The 24245-nt window shown below is 31.2% G+C and overlaps 1 protein-coding gene and 1 long non-coding RNA gene across 7 annotated transcripts; one reads left to right on the forward strand and one right to left on the reverse strand.

The window, feature by feature from the left end:
* Nucleotides 1-10112: 10112 nt before the first annotated feature.
* LOC111291733 (shaggy-related protein kinase zeta) lies at nucleotides 10113-16408 on the forward strand. 6 transcript variants are annotated; one of them, XM_022883668.2, is made up of 13 exons: nucleotides 10115-10364; nucleotides 10756-10796; nucleotides 11889-11981; nucleotides 12294-12353; nucleotides 12446-12718; nucleotides 12796-12870; nucleotides 12950-13006; nucleotides 13628-13768; nucleotides 13900-13950; nucleotides 14039-14134; nucleotides 14396-14479; nucleotides 14736-14837; nucleotides 15935-16408. In XM_022883668.2, the coding sequence occupies exons 3-13, from the start codon at nucleotides 11892-11894 to the stop codon at nucleotides 16019-16021; spliced, it is 1116 nt and encodes a 371-aa protein (XP_022739403.2). In that variant the 5' UTR covers nucleotides 10115-10364; nucleotides 10756-10796; nucleotides 11889-11891; the 3' UTR covers nucleotides 16022-16408. The 6 variants fall into 6 exon arrangements, with proteins under 6 accessions (XP_022739401.2, XP_089622998.1, XP_089622997.1 ...); XM_022883666.2 differs by lacking the exon at nucleotides 10756-10796 and having other exon boundaries at nucleotides 10113-10364; XM_089766870.1 differs by lacking the exon at nucleotides 10115-10364 and having other exon boundaries at nucleotides 10395-10796.
* A 677-nt stretch (nucleotides 16409-17085) lies between these two features.
* On the reverse strand, nucleotides 17086-18599 carry LOC149516516 (uncharacterized). Its single transcript, XR_016345969.1, has 3 exons — nucleotides 18078-18599; nucleotides 17499-17573; nucleotides 17086-17421 (listed from the first exon to the last, which is right to left on the reverse strand). It is a non-coding gene; the product is annotated as an uncharacterized LOC149516516 (long non-coding RNA).
* Nucleotides 18600-24245: the final 5646 nt, after the last annotated feature.

Consider the following 24245-nt stretch of genomic DNA (forward strand, 5'->3'; position numbering starts at 1 on the left):
GCAAAATTGCTTTAATGGTAATGAGAATTGAAAGTCTAAGTGAAAAAAACTAGTTGCTATAAACCAAAACCAACATCAAATTCTTCAAGAAGTTGGTGAAATTTCTACCAAGGTAACTAAAGAAGAGCTTCAAAAAGTTTCTTCTGACTTAGCCAAAGAGCTCATAAAAGAAGCTATCAAAGATCAAGTTGAAAGTGTTGCTCCATCTTTTTATACTTATTCATAACCTTATTCTCAAATAATTGATTACATGAAAATGCTTGAAAATTATCAACCACCAAAGTTGCTATAGTTTGATGTCAAATGGAATCCAAGACAACATGTTGCATACTTTGTGGAAACTTGCAACAAAACTGGCATTGATGGAAATCTTATGGTCAAGTAATTTATTAGCTCTCTAAAGGGTAATACTTTTAATTGGTACAAGGATCTTGAACCTGGTTCAATTGACAATTGGAAACAACTTAATGTGAATTTTTAAATCATTTATATCGGTAAGATGGGTGCTGTAGGCAGCCTAGATTGCTTGAGGTCATTTATATCGATAACATGGACTCGTGAATTCAGGTTAGCCTGACATCTTAGCTCGACTAAAAAAATCCAAACCCTGACTGTTTATTGGTTTACACTAATGAGCAAAAAGCTCTATTTTGTCATTTAGATCTAAAAATACCTTTAACATTCTATCTTTCCATCGAGCAGTCTAAAGTGTTAGATTGACAATCATGAACTAGGCTAATCTAAGCTATCCTCAGTAAGATCAAACTAAAACTTGAATATGGGCCTTAAAATTTTTTTATCAATGATTATTCCAACCTCATTTAATCGAGGTGGTGAGTGACAAATAGGAGCAGCACTGGTTAAGCTTGTGATGATGTTATTGATGTTGATTGATGGGATTGACATCGTACTTTATGATATTTGCTATTCACTCATTATCTCATTATCTTGATGGTCGACGTGAGACTTGTGATTTTTCTTTTGTATTGATTCATTAAGGAAAATATGCCATGGAAGCATGGTCAACCTAGTATTATGTTATTCTAAATAGTAAGATTAGGGTTGAAATAATCAAAATACCTTTTTTACATATTCATCTAAATCTACTTTTAATGATGAAGAGAAAATTTGGCAATTAAGTGTATACAGGTTGAGAATGCGAAGGGTCATTCTGAGTAATTGTAATGATGATGTGGCTTAATTTGTGACGTCCATCTATTCTTTAAGTTGGCTAATAAAGGGCCCTTTAGGGTATCAGTGTTTCACTTCACAGACTTTCACCTCTCAAGCTAACCAGATTTAATTAACCTTCAATACTTCTAGCCATCTTTCATTTGACCTTCTTACTTTTAAACTCTTTGTTGCATTTTTTCCTTTTTATTATGGCTTATGAGTCTAACATGTTTGATAACTTTATGGTAGAAGTAAATAGAGGTCAACTCAACGATAAAGCTTTTTATTTGAATGATTAGGTCCCTTTTGTCATTACAAGAAGGGATTATCGCCAAGCTACTTACTAGTTAAATATAATGTCTGTTGAGGGCCAAAAATAAATCTAAACAATGCCCAAGTAAGAGGAGAATGGGTTTATCATGGGATGGATGAGTTTTTTGTCACAATTTATTCTAAACTTGAGAATCCTTCAGTGCAATAACTATGCCTATTAACTTTTCTTTTTTTTCATTTATTCTTTTTCTTGGTAATCCTTGTCCTTCTCATCCTTTTCACCTTTCTTACCTTTTTTTGTTGGCCAACGATCCAATAATCTGAGCTTGAAGTCTAACTTTGACTCGTCTTCGAAGTTTAAAGAATTTTCTACCTCATTTTCAACTTTTTCTTTATCTAACGTTATAGAGGTCTTAGCCCTTGTTTAGACTTAGGGGGCTGCTCTCTATTTAGAAGTTAAGCAACCAAGTAATAAGGCTTTTAAAATTGAGCAGGTTTTGGGCAATGAACAAGAGGAAGGGGTGAAAATGAAGGGCAGGCTAAAACTGTCGATGACGATGATGAAGACCTCTCCCTTTTTTATACCCTCTATCCCTTAGGCATAACCTTTAAAGAGGTGATGCAAAGCTTGAAGGGTAAGGCTAATCTTAAGGACTACCCTAACTTGTGCTTAGTTTATTACGCTTCTATGGTCAAAGTCAAATTTGACTTTTCAAGGAAGGGGTATAGTGTAATAATGTCGATCTTCGATGATCGGATCACAATTATCTTAGACACTGATAAAATTTAGGTGTATTGGGCATCTATAGTGGCTGGTTTTAGGTTTTCTTTACATTTTTTTAATTGTAGAGCTTTTTTATATTATAATTTAACTATTACTTAACTCGTCCTAAATTTTTTTTGGTACATAATAGAATTCATTATTCTTTATAGAAAATTAAAATTAGTTTCCACCATCTCTCTATTTAGGAAATTTTTTACGATAAAGAAGTATTCATATAATAAGAGTTGATTCTACATGATAGCTTATCCCTTGAAGAGGATTTTTGCTAATTGCTTGAAACTTAATAAAAAGTTGAACGGTTTTTTTTCCTTTATATAGAGAAAGTTAATGTGGTTTGAAACATAAATAATGAGCTCAACATTTTCAAAGAATTCCAAGTCGATCCTCTGAATAAAAATGAGTTAAGTGCTTGGGACTCAATAATGGACTTCCTCTATAAAAGAAAGTTAATAATTGATATTTATGAGCTAACCTCCCAAGCATTCTTAAGAAAGTCAAGTACTGGGGTAGGTGTGAGGCAACTTTGCCTTGAACTTGTCCTTTTTAATTTTGTTCTAACCTTTTAGTTCAATTCTTTTTGCAAATATCTTTGGCTGAGGTGGAGCCTTTAACATATCTTGTTTGTTCAGCCCTCCATAGGGAAAGGGAGAGGTAAAGGCCCTCATTAGCTTAGTGCCCCTTTAATAGGTATTAAAATAATCAATCTACCACCCCCTCAATAAGGCCAGGTTAGTGGCAAGAGCCTTGCCACACTCTAAAAGATGAAGCAGAAGAATGTAGCTCAAAGGCTTAAGAAGAGGTCGAGGATGAAGGCCTATCCTTTGAATCTCATGGTTGAGCTCCAGTCCACCTCAAAGAGGGTGGTGATCAACATAGAGTTTAGCTCTTTAGAGAACCACTCCCAACCTCTATATCCCAAAATGTAGGGCAAGGCCTAATCCACTACTATCAAGCTTTGGTTGATTATTTCAAGATCGAGTAGGACATTAGGACCTATGTTCGAGATCTTAATGCCCTTATGGAGATGACTAGGAAATCAATGCCCCCAACACCGAGTTTAAGAAAATCAATGATGAGCTCGACAAGAAGGTTAAAGATTTGACTAAAAAGCTTAAGGACATGTCAGTCCAAAAAGCCATAGCGGAGTTCTTGTAACAATAGTTTGACCTTAAGTTGAGCAAGATATTACCTAAGTTAGAAAGATTAAAGTAGCAACTTGAAGCTACAAAGAAAGCTGAGCAAAAAGTTATGCAAAATTTCCTTGAGTCCAAAAAATTCTACAACATGCAAACAGACTTTGTTCAAGACCAAATCTTTAACTTTTTTAGCTTAGCATTGAAAATGGTAAAGTTTCTTTGTGTTGATCTACAACTTTTTGCTATTTTAATCACCAAATGTTCAGAAAAGCCATTTCCATCAATACCATGATGTAAAGAGCTATTGGGAAGTTGTGAGTAACCAATCTAAGTTTCAGGGCATATATAGCAATACAAATTGCGCAAATGATTGTTAAGTTTAAAAAACTACCTTGAAGAAAATTGCAATATCAAAAGAAAAAATAATGGGAAAGACTAGTAGAGGAGTGAAATTATCGTCCCATGATCGTAAGTAATGATGTGTTTTTCAAAGAGAAAGATGCCTTTATATAGAGATGGCAACGGGGCAGAGTAAGTCATGTTTTTACTTTCTCTACTTCCGACCTGAAGCTTCAATAATTTTGCCAAATACTTGATCCGTCCCCGGTTCGAAGGTTTTAATTGTAAAACGCAACCCCGACCCACTAAGAATGGTATTTTCTTGACTTTGACCCAACCTAACCCAAAGTCAATCTATAACCAATTCAAATTTGTTGGAAAACTTAACAAATCATAATCTAAATATATTACAAGCATTAACAAATTTAATTAAAGTACTCACAAATTCAAACTTAGTACATAAAGCTTTTTTTATCTAGTAAAATCTCACAAATTCTTATAATAGATGATGTAATTATAGAATACATAAAACTTAGTAAATTAAAACTCACAAATTCTCCCCATAGATGATGAAATTATGAAATACATAAAACTTAATAAACTAAAATTTAAACATCAAACAAACATAAGTTAATGTCTAACATTTAAATATAGTATATGATACAAGATAAACATCAAAAGTCTAAACCACCATAATAAAAAGTTAAATTGTTTTAACATCCTTTCATCAAACATAGTGAAAATCTTCTAAGACCACAACAAATTATTTTATCATCACTAAGCTCTATATCCTCATTCTCCTTTAACCATACTAGTCTTATAAAATAAAACAATAAGATGAATAAATAAATTCCATAAATAATATATTTAAAAATAATAATATAAAAAAAATTAATTAAAAAAGATAATATTATTTACCAAACTAGTTATGTTTTCCTCAATTTCACTTTCATCAACATCTTCATAAAAAAACTTTTCTCTTAATAAAATTAACGCTAAAAATGAAATAATAAAATATTAACAAATAATATATAACAACAAAATATAATAACTAACAATATGCTAAAATAAAAAATAAAATTGCATAATATGCATTATTGTACCTTCTTCTTTAGCCCATAACCAATTTTGACAACATGTTAACGTTTCTATAGTTGATTGATGAAGTCTATTATGTTGTGCACTCAACAACCTTCCTCCAATACTAAAGTAGACTCTGAAGCAACAATAGAAACTAGTATGGTGTAGATATCTTTAACAATAAGTTGTAAGGTAGGAAATTAAGATCCAGTTAGTTTCCACCAATTCAATATATCAAAATTCCTTTTTCTTGGTATGACTTCTTCATCTAAGTAACAATCTAACTCTGATTTTACTTTTGATTTCTTCCTTTTTTTCCTTGAAACAAAACTATCATAGTCTCCTAAATTTTTTAATTTAATAACACCAACACCATCTAAGGAAAAAAAGCTTGAAGTAGAAAGTCCTCCTTTTTTTTTTAAAGCCAATTTCTTCTTGTACTCCTTAAGTAAATCCTGACATATTTACATAATCCTTTTAGTTTCAAATTCAATATTTTCTTCATAAATCTTTTCAAAATAATACTCCAAGAACTTTGTTTTGTATCTTGGATCTAAAATTGTGGCAACACCCATTATACCATGCACATCATTCTAATATTTTTTAAATTTGTCTAACATGCTCACTACCATTATGAAATAATTTTATTACAATGCATAATTCACTCATTCAATGCCAATATGATTTTGCAAATATTAAGAAAATAAAGATTTATAGTAGCATATTTTGTGCAAGAAAAACCTTAAGTGATATCATAAAATAATTTCAACTTCTCCCAAATCTCAATTACCATGATCAAATCATTTTCAGTTGGCAAACATTTGTATAAAGGATCACCATGTAATTGCACACAATGAGGAAAAACATCTTTATAAAATAAAGCTATTTGAAGCATCAAGTAAGTAGAGTTCCATCATGTATTGGCATCAACAAACAATTTTTTTAAGTTGGAATCTGTAATTGATGCTCTACCTTTTCAAAATTTTTTCACCTTTTTAATGTTGCACAACAAAAAAGACATTATCATGAATTCTTTTGATTCCATCTCCAATCACACTCAATCCATCTTTTATAATCAAATGCAAGATATATGCACAACAACGCATATGAAAAAAAACCCAATTAAGTAAAAGTGCATCACAATCAATTCTATCAATTAGTAACTCAATAACACCATCATTCACACTATAATTATCCACTGTAATAGATGAAAGTTTCCTATAAATATTTCAATCTAAGAAACATTTCACCAAACTTGAAGTAATGACCTCTTTTGTATGTAGAGTTGACACATATTCAAACCTAATTAAACAATTAACTATTTATACTAACTTAATAATTAATTCAATAATAAATACTTAATAAAAATAAACACTTTCAAAATAAGACAATTTAATAAAATATACTTGATGATGCATTTTTATAAGTTTCATTCATTATTGATGTAATAAGCAGTGATAGCTATGTATCATTATTTTTTTTGGTAATCAGTAGCCCACATCTCAATTGTGATAGCAATTTTTCTTTCATTAGCTTCCAACTTAGATATTGTTTTTGCTTTTTCCTTCTTAAAAATCTTCAAAATATAATTTTTTTTAAGTATTTCGAGAAGACATAGCAAACAAAGGTTAAAGACTATAAGAATACTTTTTGAATTGCTTATGACCAATAATTGATAAGAGGTATTCATGCATGATTATCATGTTGGTAAGCTCCCTCCTTGTGACACTTTGATAAAAAAAAGTTTTTTTGTGTTACTTTTCCCTTTGCCTTTCTTTGATTAGCTACTAGTACTTGTTGACGAATATCCATTTGAAATTGCTTGTTGCACTTCTTTGAATGCTCACATAAATGACTTGTTCTATTCTTAGAAGCACCACAAAGTTTTTTTTTTTTACAATAATTGCATATTGCCTTCCACTTATTATTGTTCTTCTCTTTTTAAAAATATTTTCATACTTTTGATTTTATCTTCATTGAGTTATACACATTATCATCAACTTTAGCACCCTCGATAGTTACACTTAATGATGGAGTTGTATTTTCATCGAATGTTGAAATGGAATTTTGTTGAATTGGTGATTGATGCGAGGTAGAGTAGAAAAAGTCAAGGAACATGAATTATCTCTCAAATTAAACATTTTAACTTCATTTATAAAAAGAAAAATTAGTTATAATTGTTGATATTAACAAATAAAGCAAGTAAATAAAATAGTTGCATGAAACCAAAATAAATAGGTTTGTCTCTTATAACGAGCAATAAACAAGCAAGTAGACTGCTTGATTTCAATTCGACTGATTCATTTCTAAATTTTTGTCCCCCTTAATTTCAATTCTATGTAAGTGTGGTGCTGTTGTGTATCATTATAAAAAGCAACAAGCAAGCGTGCACATACTCATACTTATAGAGTTATGGCCCTATTTAAAACACTACACCATATTTCATAAAATAAATCAGGATTCACATTCTATTTTATAGTGATTAAAAGTTAATTTTTTATTTTTTTTTCATATTGTTCTTTTTTATTATTTTAATGATGTATGAAATTCAGATAATACTAATGTCATGCAATGTTGATATTAAAATGGCTTCTCAATTATCATTTACACTATTTGTAAAAGATGCTATTTTATGTGAGAAAAGAATCCAACTTGAAAGAAGGTCTTATAAAGTACTACTAACCAACAACATTCCTACTTGGTATCCATGGTTTTGCATATAGTAAAAAATGAATAAAGAATTAAGGCTTACATCCAACAAGATCAAGGAGCAAAAGATAACAATTCAGAACATGGACATAATTTAACTTAACTTGAGATACATTCGACTAACCTGATAATAAGATTCATTTTTTATAGCTCTAAACTATTGTAATTGTCCAAAGTATCGTATATGATTTTCATATAGATTGCTTTTGTATAGCATTATTTAGCAATGTTAAGTCTCAATATAAAATATGAATTTTCATCATATTTTACTTTAAGGTAGGAAAAGATAGGGAAAAGTCATGGTGGTAGAAAAACTGGCTTCTATGCAACCATAATTTCTAGACATCTGTTGCCTAACATAAATTATTTGAATTTTGATAGCTTTAAACAACAAGATTTCTCATTTAGTTAATATTCTTAATTGTATTTTCATTTCAATGTTGTTGACGTTTCCTATTGCTACAAAAAATAATTCATTTTATTTCTATCTATTATTAGTCTTTAAATATCTTAGAGAAGCAAGTAATAAGATTCCCATATATCTTCTTTATAAAGTTAATGTGGTGCCTACAAGTATTGTTGATGTTTTTTATTGCCACGAAAAAGGATAAATTCTTTTTTTGTTTAGACCTAGAAAGGAACTACTTTATTTGTGTTTGAACCTAGAAAGAAACTGAAACTCTAAAACTACGGGACTAAATTTGAAGCACAGCTCCATGTAACATTCTAAAAAAGAATTTTTGCAACTATAACAAATTGAATATCTACTTTCATTTTTTTTTTTATTTTCAGAAGCAATAACAATATAATACAAATGGAATCATAAATTAGTTAAATTTATAGGTAAACCCTAAATAAAAGCTACATGATAGATCTATTACAAGAAAGAAAGAGAAGACTAACCATGAAGTTATTGATGAGTGGTAATAGATTCGTTAGAGAGAGACTGAAATCCCAACAAAACAAAGGGGATTTCGATGAGCAGCAACTCAATAAGAGCTACTATAGAATCTGAATTTGGACCATTTTTCTTCTTTTTGGTGTAGAAATGGAAGGTCCTCTTAGATTATCTAGCTTTACTACTTAAAAGATTGACTTTCTACTTTCTGGTATGACTGTTTTCTTTGCTGAAATAGAGGAAGGGAATGGATGGAAGCTACGGGAGGAATAAATGAGGTGGGTTAGAAGGATGGGAAAAATTTGAATGGATGGAAAAAGGCATAACAAGTTGTGACCATGGTTAGAGTTAGACAAACTAGAGGTAGAAAGAAATGGGAAACTCTAAAAAAAATAACATATATATAAGGATATTTTGGTAAATATCTTAGGTCGGGTCAAGTTTTATATAAACTTGCCTCTGACCCAAATTTGTTGTTAAAAAAATAAAATCGACCCGACTCTACCCTAAACCCTTTTTTTCAAAATTTTTTTTTGACTTTATAAGATTAGGTCAGGTCGAAACCCAACGATTTCAAAGATGATTTACCGTCCTTACCTTTATAAGCGAAATATTAACATGCTACAACACCAAATATAAATGGCTACTTGAATTTCTATTTTGAATTATGTAACTTTTGGTAATGTGCTTAAGTTAGGCTTTGATATCTTGATTGTTTGAACTTGATAAATTATTGTCGAAAAGTGAACTAGCAAAGAATGAGGTTGAAAAAAAAAAAAAGCTAGAAACTGATTAAAAAATTGTAGTTTGGTTCAATTTCCATTATATTTTTGTTGTATTTGGATAATGAATTATCTAGTTTGGTTTAATTTTTTTTATTGATGAGGTAAAAGATTAAATTATTCAAAAAAGCAATCGAATCATATTTCTTAGTTACTTTTATAATTATTTTTAATTTATACAGTAAAATGTATTTTATACATAAATCTATGTAATTAATTAATAATAATAAAAGCATATTCTTTTTTTTTTTAAATTTGAGAAACTAAATCAAGATTTGGTTTAGGTCAATTTAGTTTTCTCAAATTTAATTATTTATAAAAACTATCAAAGAAAAAATATGGAAAAAATTTTAAACCAACAAAAAGTTCATGAGTAACTAAATCTTATGTCCTTGTATATTGGCAAAAAAAAAAATTCTTATGGGTTTATACATTGATTAATTTTGTTTTTAATAAATAGTTTATATTTGATATATTGATAATGTATATATTTTATATATTATTAATGAATCAAATAATGTTATTTTATTAATAAATAAATATCAATTTTAAAATAAATTAAAAATTTATTATTAATGAAATGATATTATTTGATTGATCTAATTAATGATGTAGTATTATTTGAGTCATTAATAATATATAAAATTTATATATTAATAATATATTTAATATAAATGCTTTAATAAAATAGAATTCTTCTAGCCATTTACTAAGGCAATTTATACAATAAAATGATAATTTGAAAAAAGTTTTTTTTTTCATTTATTCCGATAAAAAATACAAGATTAAAAATACATGGATAAACGGGGCTCCACTACGTGATTCTTGTCCCTTAAACCATTTTAAATGTAAGTCCACTTTTAGCTACACTGAACTCTCTGGCACCAGATTGGCACCATTTTCGACAACTAAAAGATGAGAAAAAGACAACAAACCACGCAAGCAATTGTGTACCGAAACAAAAATCTTAATTGGACGAAGGAGAGAGAAGTTTAGATTAGACAGATTGTTTATTTATTTTCAAATTTTTAATAAAAAACAGCAAATAAAAGAGGGAGAAAAATCAGAAAGAGAGAGCAGCAGTAAAGCACATGGCCTCAAAGCCTTTGGGGCCTCAGCTTCAACATCAACAACAACCAGCTGACAATGACTCTCTGAAACTACGCCGTTCAGATATGGACTCCGATAAGGTTTTTTTCTTTTTTCTTTTTTTTTTTTCCATTTCTTAATACATTTAAATTTGTAAAAATATTTTATCATTTCATATTTTTGGTTAGATCTTCTTTGATCTAGCTTTCTCTCTTTCGTTTTCTTTCTTTTTTTTTTTACTCAAATTTAATCGATTTAAGTGTTTTGTTACTTTCTCTAGCTTTTTAAAATTTTTTTTTCTTTTTTAAGCTAGAATTTGTTTTTTGACGTTTTTTTTTTTTTAAATTTAAATTAAATATTTATTCTCTTGGGATTAATTTTCATTTTTTAGTGATACCGTTTATATGCTTTTTTTTTTTTTGGGCTTGAAAACTTTGGTTGTGAAGATCTTGATATCGAAAGTTGAAACTAAATTTGTTTTCTCTGGTTCAGTTACTTTGCTTCATTTCTGAGAAAATCTAGGCAAAGAAAAGGTAAATTCAGAATTGAAGTTTTTCTTTACTTTTTATAGTTGCATTTGCTTAGTTCTAGTGTAATAATGGGCTAACAAAGTTAAAATGAAATTAGATTTAGAATCTTCATATCTTTTACTGTTCTCTGTATTTTCTTCCAGCTGCCAAAAAGAAAATTAGGGTTTTTTTCCCTATTTTATTTAATTCAATAAACTCTTTTATTACTTATTAGCTTATTTCGTTTTTGTATTTGTAATTTTTTTTTATAATACAAAAATTGGGTGTGACTTAATTTATAGGATTTTGCTTTGTATTGTGAAAAAATGCTGGTTTCTGAAAACTTTTTATAGGTCCTTTTTCTATTTTTAATCTTTAGGTAGATTGTTGTTCAATCTCTTGTAGCTTGCTTCTGGAAGTGAATGTCCTTAGATTCTCTTATAACAGTCTCTTCTTTACAACGGATTCTGTTATTTATTTATTTGGGGCATGTGATTCTTTCTTGCGAAATATGGTCATTGTGTATTATGCTTTGCCTGTAACATAATTATGGAGATCTTTGTGCTTCTTCAATTTTGCACTCCTGAGATGCCTTCTAGTTCTACAGAATAATATCCATTTTCTTGTAGTAGTTGATTATTTTTCTCCTTTGTAAGTATTTATTTGTTATTGTTGATTTACAGTTCTTTTGTTTAATTGACAGTCCATGTGTGAGATATTTTTCTATCCATATATTGCCTTTTTCACATACAGCCTAATGATAACCTTGTTCCAGAATGGCAACCTACCAAAAATTGCAATCACGATCAAGGTCATAATATCTTTTTTTGATGGTTGCACTAATGGAAGTGATGGAGCATAGGTTTCAGTATAATGAAGTAATGATTAATGTCAACAATAGGTTTTGCTATTTGAATGCATTTTACGACATGTTTATGTATGATTTATCGTCGAGTTGGGATAGATAGTAGTACCAGCTGGTTACAACCATGCATTGATGTTGCATCAACAAGTATCAGAAATAGCAATCAATAGGAGAGAAAAAAAGTGTTATAGGAAGTGAACTAGGCTATAGTTTGTGCCTTAAGTTGATCCTGTTTGTTGTTATTATTTTAGGAAATGTCTGCTCCTGTTATTGAGGGTAACGATCAAGTCACTGGCCACATCATTTCCACCACAATTGGAGGCAAAAATGGTGAACCAAAACAGGTTAGCACCTGATTTACTTTCCTTTTTATACCCTCCTTAACGTGTCCCTTTTTAAACTATAAATTATATACATGCTCTTATTTGAATTTAAAGAATTAATTGTCTATTTTCCTTGAAAATTAATGATTGGCATGTAAGCATTTTGGTTGTTTTATAACAATTTCTCATTTTTCTTCTTTAGTTCTATCTAAGCATTGTATATAACTCAATTGAGAATCAAGACTTAAAAATTGCTGATGTTTTTTGTTTTCTTCTGTGGTTCTTTGGTTCTTCCTGTTGCATGATGGTAGTTTATTTCACAATTGCTTGCAGACCATCAGTTACATGGCAGAACGGGTTGTTGGCACCGGCTCATTTGGAATTGTTTTTCAGGTGCAAACATCTATGCTTCAAGAGTAGTTGACAGTTAAGTAATCTCCAATCTTTTTGGTTGATAATGAGTACCTTATCTCACCCATCTACAGGCAAAATGCTTGGAAACTGGTGAGAGCGTGGCAATAAAGAAAGTCTTGCAAGATAGGCGGTATAAAAACCGTGAGCTGCAATTGATGCGTTTAATGGATCATCCGAATGTGGTGTCTCTGAAGCACTGTTTTTTCTCCAGTACAACTAAAGATGAGCTTTTTTTAAATTTGGTTATGGAGTATGTTCCTGAGACTATGTACTGGGTTCTCAGGCACTACAGCAGTATGAACCAAAGAATGCCCCTTCTCTATGTGAAACTCTATACATATCAAGTATGAATTGATTTCTTTGTAAACGTTTTCTTTATCAACTTCTAAAATCCTGATAATAAATGGAAAATGTGACTTAGATTTTCAGAGGGCTGGCATATATCCATGCTGTTCCAGGGGTTTGCCATAGAGATGTGAAGCCTCAAAATCTTTTGGTATACTTTCTCTTTTTTTTTTTTTTTTGTTTTGTTTTCAGCATATCAACTCCCAACCTAATACATGGGCATTCTTTAGGTTGATCCTCTTACCCATCAGGTTAAGCTTTGTGATTTTGGGAGTGCAAAAGTCCTGGTATGTGCATTCCGTTCTTATCGTTCACCCGTTTCTCTCAATTAATGATATACAGCATGAAGTGATAACTATTTCTGGACACATTTTAGGAAATTGCAATTTATTCTGCTGAACTTGTTTGCATGTGAGCCTTGCAACATAAGTTGCTTTACCTGTTTCTATCATGGATGTATTCTCTCTCAAATTTCTGTGTTTGCATTCCAAACGTGTATATGGACTATTTGTTTTTCCATCTATGTTGAGAAATAAGTTTTGTGATTAACGTTTACTTAGGCTGTTGCTTAGCTGAAGCTGATGCATCACGTGTGGGATTCTTGGTTATACTTTACCCTTGGAACTTGTTTATTGTGCCTGTTCAATTGGAAGTTCTTCGCATTTTTAATTCTAGATAAATGTATCTCATAAGTTTACACACATTTCAATTATTCTCAGACTGTTTGCTGATAACAATTTTTTCATGGAGGGCAAGTGCATAAGCAACCCTTGCTCTGGCCTCTGGGTGTCAATAGGAGTAGCGTGTTCTTCATACAAGCTTGGATCTTCTTAGATGGTCAAAAATGTGTCCATAACTGAGGTTGTATGTTTTCAGTTCTGTTTCACTGACTTCTTGGTTTTCATCAGGTAAGAGGTGAAGCTAACATATCGTATATATGTTCTCGTTACTACCGGGCTCCAGAACTTATTTTTGGGGCTACAGAGTATACCATGTCAATTGATATTTGGTCTGCTGGTTGTGTGCTTGCCGAGCTTCTTTTGGGCCAGGTTTGTAACTTCCATGGTAATCTTAACATTACAGTTAATAACAATTTTCAGGATTCTACTCAAAGCCATCTTTAATAATATTTTGTTTGTTTGTTTGTTTGTTTTTCTTTTTCCTTTTTTTTTTTCCATAGCCTTTGTTTCCAGGAGAAAATGCAGTTGACCAACTTGTAGAGATTATCAAGGTGAAGGATTATTATCATTGTTTTATGTAATTGTGGTTTTTGCAACTTAATTAGTCTTATAATCATATGTTTAGTTGTCCTTTTGTAGGTTCTTGGTACTCCAACGCGAGAGGAAATTCGATGCATGAATCCCAACTATACAGATTTCAGATTCCCTCAGGTTAAAGGCCACCCGTGGCATAAGGTATCCCTTTTACCATTTGCATTTCGGATTATGAAAGTTGCTTGATAGTTTTGGAATATCTATTTGGAGCAGAGATAAAATGTGTGCCTCCTCTTTTTAAATAAATGAAAAAGAGAAAGTGTGCCTCCGTGTATGAGAAATGGATGATACTGGCATATGCTCTTGATGCCATTACAAGTTAATGTATTACTTTGGACTCGAATTTGTTTTTCAAATAATTTTTTGTAGTTGATTATGTGTATAACAATGGCTATGGTTCAGGTTTTCCACAAGCGTATGCCTCCCGAAGCAATTGACCTTGCATCACGCCTTCTTCAGTATTCACCAAGTCTTCGATGTACTGCAGTGAGTTCACTTTCTTTTATTAGAAGAGTTAACTTCTCCCTTGTATTAATGAAAATTTATCACCATGCTCCATAGTTAAAAGGCAATTTTTGGCAGAAATTATGTCATTTAATTACTATACTAAAACATTTCATGTTAGGGCTGCAATATTTGTCGAATTTCAATATGAAGATTTTTCATTTCTTCCAAATATTTTAATGATATGAATTCTTAGTTTATTTCTTACCAGTCTATTATATATATATTTTTATTACAGCTGGAAGCATTAGCACATCCTTTCTTTGATGAACTCCGAGAGCCTAATGCTCACCTTCCAAATAACCGCCCTTTACCCCCACTTTTCAACTTTAAACAAGAAGTATGTCTCTAATTATCTTTTATTTTTTTCATGCAGTTTCAAAGAAGTATTTTTGGCACTTGTATTTTTGACTGTTTGCATTCCTACTAACTTGTGGATCTCTGGGAGCCTACAAGTTTCTGCACTTTAAATCAAAGAAGCACAATAATACTGTTGATTGAAGAGATATTTGGTCCTCGCCTTTCTTAGTTCAGTGCACGTGTCACGGACCTAAGGGGGAGTCCTGAATCCCACATCGAACATAATAGGAGGGTTCCTGGGGTATAAAAGGGTTCACATCATTTCTGCCTTGTGAGGCGCCTTTTGTAGGACAAAACCGTGAGGCCAGGGGGGCCAGAGCGGACAATACCTCACAAGGGTGTGAACCATGGTAGGAAGGCTGATCTGGGATGCCGGAAGGGTGAATGCCCGGGTCCCGGAGCCGCGCGGGTTCGGAGCTTGAGTCTCGACCCGTGACAAGTGGTATCAGAGCCAGTCCTAAACCGTTCGATTCACGCCGAGCGCCTCGAGGGAGGTAGGCAGGGTGGCCGGCCTCCGTGACGAGGGCGTCACGAGGTTGGGTGCGGGAGAATATCACGGACCTAAGGGGGAGTCCTGAATCCCACATCGAACATAATAGGAGGGTCCCTGGGGTATAAAAGGGTTCACACCATCTCTGCCTTGTGAGGCGCCTTTTGTAGGACAAAACCGTGAGGCAGGGGGGTCAGAGCGGACAATACCTCACAAGGGTGTGAACCGTGGCAGGAAGGCTGATCTGGGACGCCGGAAGGGTGAATGCTCGGGTCCCGGAGCCGCGCGGGTTCGGAGCTTGAGTCTCGACTCGTGACACACGCATGTCTATCAACATAAGCCCTTTGTTTTATCGCAGTTGAACTCTAATTATTATTATTTTTTCTGCTTTATCTGATCCTATGTTCTTAACTTCTAACGCATTTCGGTACATGCTGCATGAAACATCAATAGAATTGCGTGCATTGCACAAGGCATGATGTATTTATGGAATATTCTTTGCTTTAGTCCATTCTCTTTCGGCATTCTTATTTTCTTGTCTTGGTGATCACTTATCCACTGACTTTTCATGTCTAACTCATTTATAGTTAGCTGGAGCTTCCCCTGAGCTAATCAACAGGCTGATTCCCGAGCATGTGAGGTGGGAGGTAGGTCTTGGTTCTGCTGGTACGTAAATAATAATAAGATGCAATACAAGGAATCAACACTTCTATTAATGGATGGATTCAAAGCGAAGGATGGACCTCCTGGAAACTAAACCAAGCTCTCTGGCCAATTAAGTGGATTTCTTGGTTTATTTGGGGCTTAACATGGAAGTTGGCGGTTATCTGTCTACATTGTGATTTCAGCTGTAACATACCATTCCCCTGCTTTTGTTTGTTGTTATGGTCAGTAAAATTCAAAAAGGTTATGGAATCCACGTCTAGCTAGGTAAAGGGCAAAGGCTGAAGGAGTTCTAGTAGTTTGGCTTGTTTCTTAAACGTTGTGCTATTTTTATTTGTTTGTTGAAGCATGTGGACATAAACTAGATTTTATCAATTTATTCTCCTTTTTGTGTTTTTTTTTTGGTCTATCGAGTTATTAGTGCAATCTGAGTTTTGTTTGGAACCCCTTATAAATGGCAAGTTGCTGGATTGTGTTTGGCACTGAGGTCATTGGTGCTGTAAAAATCTAAATAATTGTGAAATGAATATAATAGTAGTAAAAATATAAAAACCTTAGAATGAATATAATAGTTGTAAAATTCTAAATAATAGATATTAAAAAGATTATGAAAAAATTATACATGTTTTATTCTTTCAAAAGAATTTATTTATATCAGCAGAATTCCGATTGCTTTTCCAAAAAAAAAAAAAAACAGTTATATTCCTTTGTCTCTTCACATATTTGTTTTATATCTCTAATTCATGGAATATGAAAAGATTTAATTAATATAATAACACTGACTGAATTTTTGTCTCTATCATTTCTTTTAAATTCATTGATTTGTAGAATATGGAAAGTTTATTTCAAAATAAATTGATTATAAAAAATTTAATTAATATAATAACCTTTTTTTTTTTTTTTTAACTATCGTTTCTTTTAAATTGAATGTTTTGTAAAAAGGGGAAAGTTTAGTTCAAAATAATTTGAACTAGTTAGAAACCTCACACCATTTCTAGGGTCATTGGGCTAACATGTAATAACTAACATAGCAAGTCGTTCAATAATAAAAACATAATGATTAGTTGTAAACAATTATTCAACTAACATATAATACATTTACGTTCTAACTAATGCATCAATTATATACATAAATGTTAGATAATTGAAAGATATTATTTTTATTCAAAGCTTAAGAGTTGGATTTGGTTAAAATAACAATAAGAAATAATCAGCTAGTGTCAAAAAGAAGAAATTAAGATCTCTATCTCTCAAATATTTTGGCAGCACTTTAACAAAAGAATCAAATCAACAAAACAAGATAGGCAAGTCAAATTTTCACAATTACCTCCACATCTTTTGAGTTTCAAATTACCCAGTGTAATATAGTATCTTGAAGATTTATATATATCCTGCTTAATCATACTGCTCCCTACCCAAAAATAATATTAAAGTCAGGACAAAATTTTTTTATATAAGAACATTCATACTTTTGGACTTGCATCTTACCATGATCAATGTTCCATGATAAAGTAATATTATAATATGTTTGGGTCCTCGAGCTATTGAGAAAGGCCCTCACTCCTAGCAATGTAACAAAAACATTTTGAAGCATTAAATTCCCAAGATTCTATTACATAATTTAACAATTTTCACACACACTTTGTGAAAATAACTCCTCTAGAAATAGTTTCGGAAAAAATTTTACTGGAAAGAAAATCAGTATTTAAATTGATTTTGTTGGGCATTTGATTTGTAATTTCAAGATTCAAAATTAAGAATCATTAAAACTAGTATAAATTAATTAATGAAAGAGCCAACAAAGATAAATTCTTCATTTTATTCAATAAGATTGAAAACTGGAATTCGCAGATAACAATTTGTACATCTCCACTAATATATATATATATATACATGGATCAAAATACAAAGGCCCAAAACGAAATTAAAAGAAAAAGAAAAGAAAAGCTAACAATTTGTGATTTTGTTAATCCATGCAAAGTACCTAGCAAAGAACACATAGCAAAATTCCCTTTGATTGATTACCCAAAAAGAAAAGAAAAGAAAACAATTCTAAGATTTACTTACATCTCATTTTTATATCAAGATTGCATAATGCATGCTATCACTCACCATCAAATGATTTATCTCTGAAATTTGGGCAAATTCACTTGACACCCAAATTCCATCGACTCTATTAATATGGGGTTGAAAGAAGTAAGAAACTAAAGACCACAATAGATTGACCAAGATTTTTGGGTATTTTCTTTTAGGTTTTTAAAGTAAGTTTTCTGAGCAAAAACTGATGAAGAAGAGTTAGGAGAAGGCCAACGCTGGCAAACATAGCCACAACAATAGAAGAGGCGATGGCAACACCACTTATAGAGGAAAGGAGAGGATGACAGATTGGAGAGAGGCATTTTAGAGGAGAAAAGGACAGAGAAAGAGATAAAATTGGCAACAATGAAAATATCCTTCATGTCATTTTTTTAATAGGTTTCACATAGGTACTATGCTTAAGCAATTTTTTATGGTGCGAATTTAACCTTATATTTTTTTTAGGACTTTAAAGATGTGCATAGCAAAATAAACGCAGGGGATTGCTTTTATAATATGTATAGATATGTTAAGATTTTAAAGAATATAACAATATCTTATGAATTTTCTTTTTTTTTTTTAATTTTTAAAATTTTGTGATAAAAATATAAAAATTATTTTGAAATATTGATTTATATATATTTTTAAATAAATAATTGATGCTGTTGAAGTCTTGGTTTAGTGGTAAGAAGGACGCCATAAAACCTTGAGATCTCAGGTTTAAATTTTATTGTGTTTGGATTTATTTGTCTAGATATGTTCTAATTTGTTAATTGATTATTGAGTGATTGAAACTTGATTATGATGAAATAGTTGATTATTTAGTTGATTCTATGGATATAATACCTAATTATGATTATAATTTCTAAAAAAAAAATTGATAAATTAATATGTGTTTATTGTAAAAAACTTAAATTTATATCTATGCTAACTTTTTATATTTCAATTTTTTATTAATATTAATTTAATAAAAATACTTTCAACCATGCATTGAAATCAATGCCATAATTTTTCATATTCTTCTATTTGTTTGATTTAGTGTAATTAAAATCAATATTGAATGCTTAAGCATTACCCGATATCAATGTTAGCGATTTTTATTTAAGTTGAAGATACTAAAAAGTATATGTTATTCTTTCTTTTTAAAAAAAAAGAAAAATCCTTTTTTTTTTTCTTCTATTTCAGTTAAAGGTAGGCATTCATATGCATTATATACCATAACCACTTAAAAGAATGTAAACAAATCAAAACCTTTGAGAGGCATTGGTGTGGTGATAAGGGACAATGATGATTTCTTGGTGTTTCTTTAGTGACAAAAACCTTTGCAGCGGTTAAGGGGATTAAGTTTGCTAAAGTTATGGGTTTTAACTTAATCATGTTTAAAGGAGGTGCTTTTAGAGTCATTTAACTTGTTGAATTTGGTAACAAAAGATTTATACGTTGAAATTATTTTTAAAATAGTGAAAGGTAATTTATAAGTATGATAATTAAAGATTTTGAGAAATCAAATATACAAAGTTAGAATTAAGTTTTGGAAAGGTTAAAATTCATGTGAGATCTGTGTAAGACCTAACAAGATAAGATTTTTTAGAGGAGCATTCGACTATCTTGATAAGGTAGTCAGATGCCATGGTTTTCACGAAGAAAAAAATACTTCTGTAAAATAATTATACATGGGCAATGTTGAATGCCCAACCAAAGGATAATTATACATGGGCATTTGAATGCGAAGCAAAAGGTATTTGACTGCCTTACCAAGGAAAAGTATTATGTTACAAAAATACGCTAAGGCAGTAGAATGTCCATACAAGGTAGTCGAATGCCCTTGTATGAAAAGTTACATTTTCTTGAACTGTCAAAGTGATTTCTCTTGTAATAAGTTATAGTCATTCAAAAGTAATCTTTGGCTTCTAAAAGATAATTATATATGTAATTATTAAAAAAAAGTGTGTTCTTACTTAAAGAAAGTGTTTGTTGATAAAACAATACAAATTAAAAGACATAACTTTTGTTAGAAAAGTGTGTTCTCTCCTTCTCACTTTCAAAGTAGAAACAAGTCTCTTAGACTTTGTTTAATGTAGAAACCTAGCATAAGACAAAAATATTTTTGTGAATCTTTAAAAAGTATTTAGTGGTTTGAACTTCATTAGTGCAAAGTGAGTTCAAACAAAGCTTCATTGTATCTCGTCTATTATTTGAACAACCTTTGTTGCATCCGAAGAATTGTTGAGGGCAAATAAGTCTAAAGGAAAATGTTTTCATAGCATGCCTTGAAACCATTTCCTTTAAAGTTTTAAATTCTCCATTTCGGTGCCAATAATCAATTATCGGTGCAAGAGATCTTCAACAACAAGAAGCAAAATTGGAACCAACTTTATTTATCATTGGAAATCTCATGAAAGATGTGTGAGTTTTACAAATAGGTTTTAGGAATTTTAAAGTTGTTCATGTGAGGCATTCCACTAATGAAGTTGTACACAAGTTAGCAAAACATGCACTTGGCTCAAGAACATATTTCTACTAGGTAAAGGAATGCTTGTCCATCATTCGTGATACTATTGCTATTGATTGTAATGGCATTTAAATAATGAACTCTTATTTATTAAAAAAAAAAGGCTTGTTGAAAGCCTACAAATCTATATTATTAATTTTACTCTTTTTGACTAAAACTTGACCTTTCATGAAAGCACCCATGTGTCATGCTCTTTCTTTCTCTATAGATTATCATTGTCTCTTTCTTTTTCATGACCTATACTCTATCTTCTTTACCTAACTCACCTTTCTGTCTCTCTCATGTTATAGCCAATAACCATCATTCATTTTTTTTTGGTTACCAAATACCTAACTATTGTCTTTGTTTCTCTTTCATGTTTTTTGCCAACAAGCATGCCTTTTTCTCTTTGTTTTACAATTTCACAATTTTAGACAAGCTTTTCTTTTTTTATTGTGCAAAACTTGAGAAAGTAAAACATAATGTGGGTTTTACCTATATTTTCTTTCTTTGATTTTAGCCAAATTAAAACCCACTTAGGTTTTCTTTCTTTGGTTTTACCCAAATTTATGATTTTTTGGGTTTTAGATTAGATTTAGTGTTATTCTTGCTTTTTAGTTCATATTAAAACTTGAATTGTGGTTTTTTAAGTTGGTTTGGTTTCTTTGTATCCAATAGATTTGTTAAGTGTTAGGGTTAAATTTGTTAATTTATGAAAGTTTTGATTAGATTTGTATTGAAGTTATTTTAAAAAGTTTCTCATTTAGAGATTTTAAGGTTTGATTTTTTTTAGAGAAAATTTTTTTTCTTCTTGTTTTTTAGGATTTGAGTTCAACCATTAAGAAAAAGTGGTTCGAGAAAGAGGGATGAGCTCGATAGACAAAGAAAACAAGCACTTAAAGAGGACCATAGTGGTTTAGCCAGATAATATTATTGTTTTGCCTTGTGTTTTGAGCCATTCTCATTAGGGACCTATGGCATTTTGGTGAATTTGGGTTTTTATCATTTGAGAAAGTTGTTGAGGAAAAAAGTTTCAGCATAGCAAGCAAGAAAGAAGAAAAAAAGTATGCTTGAATGAGCTAGATAGTAGACTTAAAGACTTGGAGAAGAAGAACTCTAAACTTGGAGACAGGTTGTCCATTGTCATAACGTATAGATCTATGGGCCTACCATTAAACGTGAATAAAAGGAGTCATCATCATTCTTTTTTGTTTAAGTGTGATTGGCCACTTAGTTGAATCTATCCTATTTAAAGAGGAGTTTTAAGACTGACTTAGGTATCTTTAAATAGTAGATCCTGATCTACAAAACTAGAGTTTAAGGTTTGGGAGTGTGGTTACGCGTGAAAAAGGTTATAGCACTCTCACAGCGTTTATCCCAATGATGGTACCAGTTTGATTCCAAATTATCCAAGCTTCAAAAAAATGTTTATGCTTTTACCAAAATATTAAATATTGAAAATTAGTCTTAAAATTCTCCCAATAGTTCGGTAGCAAGTCAAGATAGTTCTCTCACCTCATGAGTATTCATAGAGATTAGGATCCCACTCTGAAGAGGCTCTGTTATCGAATTTATTAATGTATTTTATTTTAGAAAAATTAGTAAAATCTTCCAATAGTTTGGTAGGACTTTCTTTGAAGCAAATCTCTCAATGGTTTGATGAGATCCTATTGTAAAAATATTTGTAAAATTTTTTGAGAATTTCATTAAGTCTCTCAATAGTTTGGTAAGACTTAATTTAGGAACCAATCCTCCAATAGTTTGGAAGATAAAATTACTTTTTTATGTCTTTTTTTTTTATATTAAAAAATGAGCAATAAATTAAATACACAAACAAATTATAGAGATTACTTGAATGGATTAGGCTAGACCTGAAATGGAATGCATAAGAATATTTGGACTTGAGTCAGATTTAGGCTTGGTCGTAAAATTGGACCTAGTTAATTCAGATCTAGGCTCAGATTTAACATCAAGTTAGTCCACTAGATTTGGGCCTATTTTAGGTCGGATAAAAACTTATTTCTCTAGGCTTTGAAATGCAAAGCGGGTTGGGGCAGATTACTTTGGTTGGACCGGATCCAAACTAGATCACAAAAGTGGGTCAATTTGATTCTCTTAATGGCAACATATGGATTAGGCTTCAAACATTTGAAAATAGCATCTTTTTTCTTTTTTCTACAATGCTTGATATTCTCCTTCAAATGAAAAGACTAGCCAGAGAGATGACTAGATTTCAACTGCTTAAAAAATCACAGACTAATGCCTTAGCAATTTACTGCTACTATCGATCTCACCGTAAATTGTTGAATTCTGTTATCACCACCATTGGCCATTATGTTTGTTGCTATTTGAGAAATCTTCAATCACAAATCATTACCGCCTGTTGTGTTGCTAGTGGCTCCTTTTCCTTCCCTTTTTTGTTTGAAGCATTCAACCAAGAACCACAACTAAATTTTTTTTGAAGAACTACCCAAAACCACTTGCTGCAAGAAATGAAAGGATAAGAAAACCTCGTTGTTTTTTTTTCATCTTAGTCTTGATGTATATATATATTTTTGGCTATGGATGGGTTTGTTTTTAGGTATGTTTTTTTTGGGTCTTGGTGTTCTTTGCTAATACTACTGTCTATCGGGTTTAGATTTGTTTCTGGGTATGTTTAGGGTTTTTTTAGTGGCTACTATTTCTAAGAATTGAATTTTGCTAATTGATTCCCTCATTGGGTTGATTATTGTCTTGGGTCCTTTACAGGGATTCCTATTTGTCCAGAACAAATCTTTTTCCATAGAATCTATGATTATAATTTTATTCATCCAGGAATTGATTCTCTGCATGAATTATGCTCTAACGGACCCCGGATTGACTCACCAAGAATCATGCTCCAACAGATCTGGGATTGAATTGCCAATTTCCTTCTTCTCTTTTTTTTTTTATTCTCTTTTTTATTTTAAACTTTTTTTATTTTTTTAAATAATAATAATAATAATAATTATAATAGTAATAGTAATAATAATAATAATAATAATAATAGTAATAATACCAATAAACTACGTACAATATAATAATAATAATAATAACAATAATAATATAGTAAAGTACCATAAAATTGACTTAGTAGACCTCGGACACAGATGGGTGTTTATAGCTATCCCTTTTTGCACATCTCTATTAGATAGAGATGATGCAAAGACCTAGACACCTATTTTGTTTAAAGAGTCAAATCAATAAGCTAAAATGATCGGGACTAAATCATAAGTAAAAAAATCTAAACTAAGCTAAGATCAAAACAAATGATCGAGACTGAGTTGTAAGTTAAAAAATAAAATGATTTGGACTAAGTCGAGATCGAAGATGGCTAACTGGGACAAAATCGTAAGTCAGAAAATGATTTGGACTGAGCCGAGATCGAATGACCGAGATTGAATGACCAAGATGAAATCGCGAGTCGAATACATAAAGCGATTGAGATTGAGTCAAGGTAAAAATTGACTGACCGAGAAGGAATCGTTAGTCAGAAAATGATCTAGACTAAGCCAAAATCGAGTGATCAGGATGAACCATGAATTGAAAGATAAAGCGACCAGGATCGAGTCAGGGTAAAAAATGACTAACCGAGATGAAATCACGAATTAAGGAATGATTTGGACTAAGCCAAGATCGAATAACCAGGA

This window comes from Durio zibethinus, chromosome 10 (genome assembly GCF_047325235.1).
Source record: "Durio zibethinus cultivar Kanyao isolate XHJ-2024 chromosome 10, ASM4732523v1, whole genome shotgun sequence".
NCBI lineage: Eukaryota > Viridiplantae > Streptophyta > Magnoliopsida > Malvales > Malvaceae > Durio > Durio zibethinus.